Genomic DNA, 2500 nt, shown 5'->3' with positions numbered 1-2500 from the left:
ATAATGACAAGAATGATCATAATAATGATGATGATTCTAATAATGCTGATAACAGCAACAATAATAACAATATATATTGTCATTAACAAGAATATTTTCACATTCAAGCATAAACACTTCCGCCTCATATATGAACAAAAATAACACATAAATAATATATAATAAGCACAAACATACGCATTGCATAGGCACATGACTTACAAACAACCTCATAAACACTTGCAGTCTCAAAAGGCTGCAATGAAAGTGTTGCTCTAAGCAATGAGGAACAGTGAGTGGGCGTCGCTGTGCATAATGAGGGCGTAAGCAGGAGCGCCTGCTTACGGTGTGGGCGGAAACCCATTGAGCGGGTCGCGGGGCTGCCAGAGTGCCATTTTTTGGGAGAAAGAACAAGGAAATTAAGGGGGAAGAAGTGTGGGTTATATTATGAGAGTGAGGGTGGTACAGAGGGAGGGAAGAGACAGGGAGAGGGAGAGGGAGAGGGAGAGGGAGAGGGAGAGGGAGAGGGAGAGGGAGAGGGAGAGGGAGAGGGAGAGGGAGAGGGAGAGAGAGAGAGAGAGAGAGAGAGAGAGAGAGAGAGAGAGAGGAGAGAGAGAGGAGAGAGAGAGAGAGAGAGAGAGAGAGAGAGAGAAAGAGAAAGGAAGAAGTGTGGGTTATATTATGAGAGTGAGGGTGGTACAGAGGGAGGGAAGAGAGAGAGAGAGGGAGAGGGAGAGGGAGAGGGAGAGGGAGAGGGAGAGGGAGAGGGAGAGGGAGAGGGAGAGGGAGAGGGAGAGGGAGAGGGAGAGGGAGGAGGGAGGGAGGGAGGGAGGGAGGGAGGGAGGGAGGGAGGGAGAGAGAGAGAGAGAGAGAGAGAGAGAGAGAGAGAGAGAGAGAGAGAGAGAGAGAGAGAGAGAGAGAGAGAGAGAGAGAGAGAGAGAGAGAGAGATAGAGAGAGAGAGAAAAAAGAGAAAGCGAGAAAAATAGAAATAGAAAGAGGGATAGGGAGAGGGGAGAGAAAGAAAATGTTATTGCACATCATAGCAGAACATGTTTCAATTATCCATTTCATCAATAATGCAAATTTACCCCGAAGTATATTAAATACTAATTGACATCCGCATGGTTCATTAGTTGTTAGATATTTACCAATCACCCTAGTGAATAATAATTCAAACTGTGTAATCGCATCTCTAATCATTCTTAACCCAAACCTCACCTTCAGCAAAGAACGACTCAAAAGCAATCACTCCGACTAAAACCTTCAAACTCATTCAAATTTCCCGCCAGGATGTACAGCTGTCGGAGGCGCGGGCGATGGCTGAGCGTGGGACTCGTGGCGCTGGCCCTCGTCCTCCTTGTCTTCCTTATCAAGGATCCGAGGGTGTCCTTCGACGAGAATTCCGACGTCATGATTCCTCTCAAGTAAGTTCTTATTAATTAAATGGGTGGATGTCTCTTGGCTAAGGAGGGAAGGATTTTGGTCTTGGTCTTCATCTTTGGTAGGAGGAATAGTTTCTTTTTGTTTTTTTCCTTCGGGGGTGGGTGGTGGGTGGGGGGTGTGGGGGGGAAGTGTCCTAGCTTTTGGGTTGCTTTTGGTGATGGAGGAACAGTAATTTACTTAAGATGAGGATTTGTTAGTATGGCGAGGATTATGATGTTGAGGAGGGGGGTGGGGAGGGGGAGGGGAAGTGTGATGGGAAAGTGATGGGTAAGGGGAAGGAGGAGGAGGAGGAGTTGGAGTTGGAGTTGGAGTTGGAGTTGGAGTTGGAGTTGGAGTTGGAGTTGGAGTTGGAGTTGGAGTTGGAGTTGGAGTTGGAGTTGGAGTTGGAGTTGGAGTTGGAGTTGGAGTTGGAGTTGGAGTTGGAGTTGGAGGAGGAGAAGGAAGAGTGTAATACTGATGAAGATAATGATTTTTAAGATTATGATACTTAATTCATCACCAAATACCTTTACTCATAAGTTGCAATATTGTCTATCATGAATTCAAACTTACTCCTCATTGATCTCGCTTCCCCATCGGCCTTTCCTTCCACAGATCCAAACACAAGAACCAAGAGGAGTACATAGACAAGCGGGGCATCCATGTGGTGGTTGGGCATTACATGGGCGACGACATACCAGGCAAAACAACACCAAATCTGACCAGCGGTACGGAATGGGATAAGTAGAGTGGTGTTGTGGTGTTGTTTGAAGTGATGGATTTGCAGGCATAGATACATGCAAGCACACACATTGTATGTGTGTATTTTTATATATAAAGATATATGGTAATGTGTACCCTATGTGTATGTGTGCTTATGTATATGTATGTGGATAGATAGATAGGTAGATAGATAGATAGATAGATAGGTAGATAGATAGATAGATAGATAGATAGACAGACAGATATGCTTGTATGTCTGGTTTGTATATACGCTGCTAATACATATTATAGGTAATGATATCCTGATACATTTCAATGTGCAGACATAAGACCCGCAGAGGGAGAGAGAGTGGAGGAGGAACGGAGAGAGAGAAA

The 2500-nt window shown here is 45.2% G+C and overlaps 1 protein-coding gene across 1 annotated transcript in view; it reads left to right on the top strand.

Annotated features, from left to right (window-relative positions):
* Positions 1-2500, top strand: part of LOC122252357 (polypeptide N-acetylgalactosaminyltransferase 1-like) — a 69802-nt gene that overhangs the window by 50872 nt on the left and 16430 nt on the right. Inside the window, exons 2-3 of the mRNA XM_043014795.2 lie at positions 1270-1404; positions 2018-2130. Of these exons, the coding sequence (XP_042870729.1) occupies positions 1270-1404; positions 2018-2130 (248 nt within the window). The remainder of the gene's footprint in view (positions 1-1269; positions 1405-2017; positions 2131-2500) is intronic.

This window comes from Penaeus japonicus, unplaced genomic scaffold, assembly GCF_977035675.1.
Source record: "Penaeus japonicus unplaced genomic scaffold, GWHDUDI00000001_assembly GWHDUDI00000034, whole genome shotgun sequence".
Taxonomy (NCBI): domain Eukaryota; kingdom Metazoa; phylum Arthropoda; class Malacostraca; order Decapoda; family Penaeidae; genus Penaeus; species Penaeus japonicus.
This window is presented reverse-complemented; position numbering and strand designations above follow the sequence as displayed.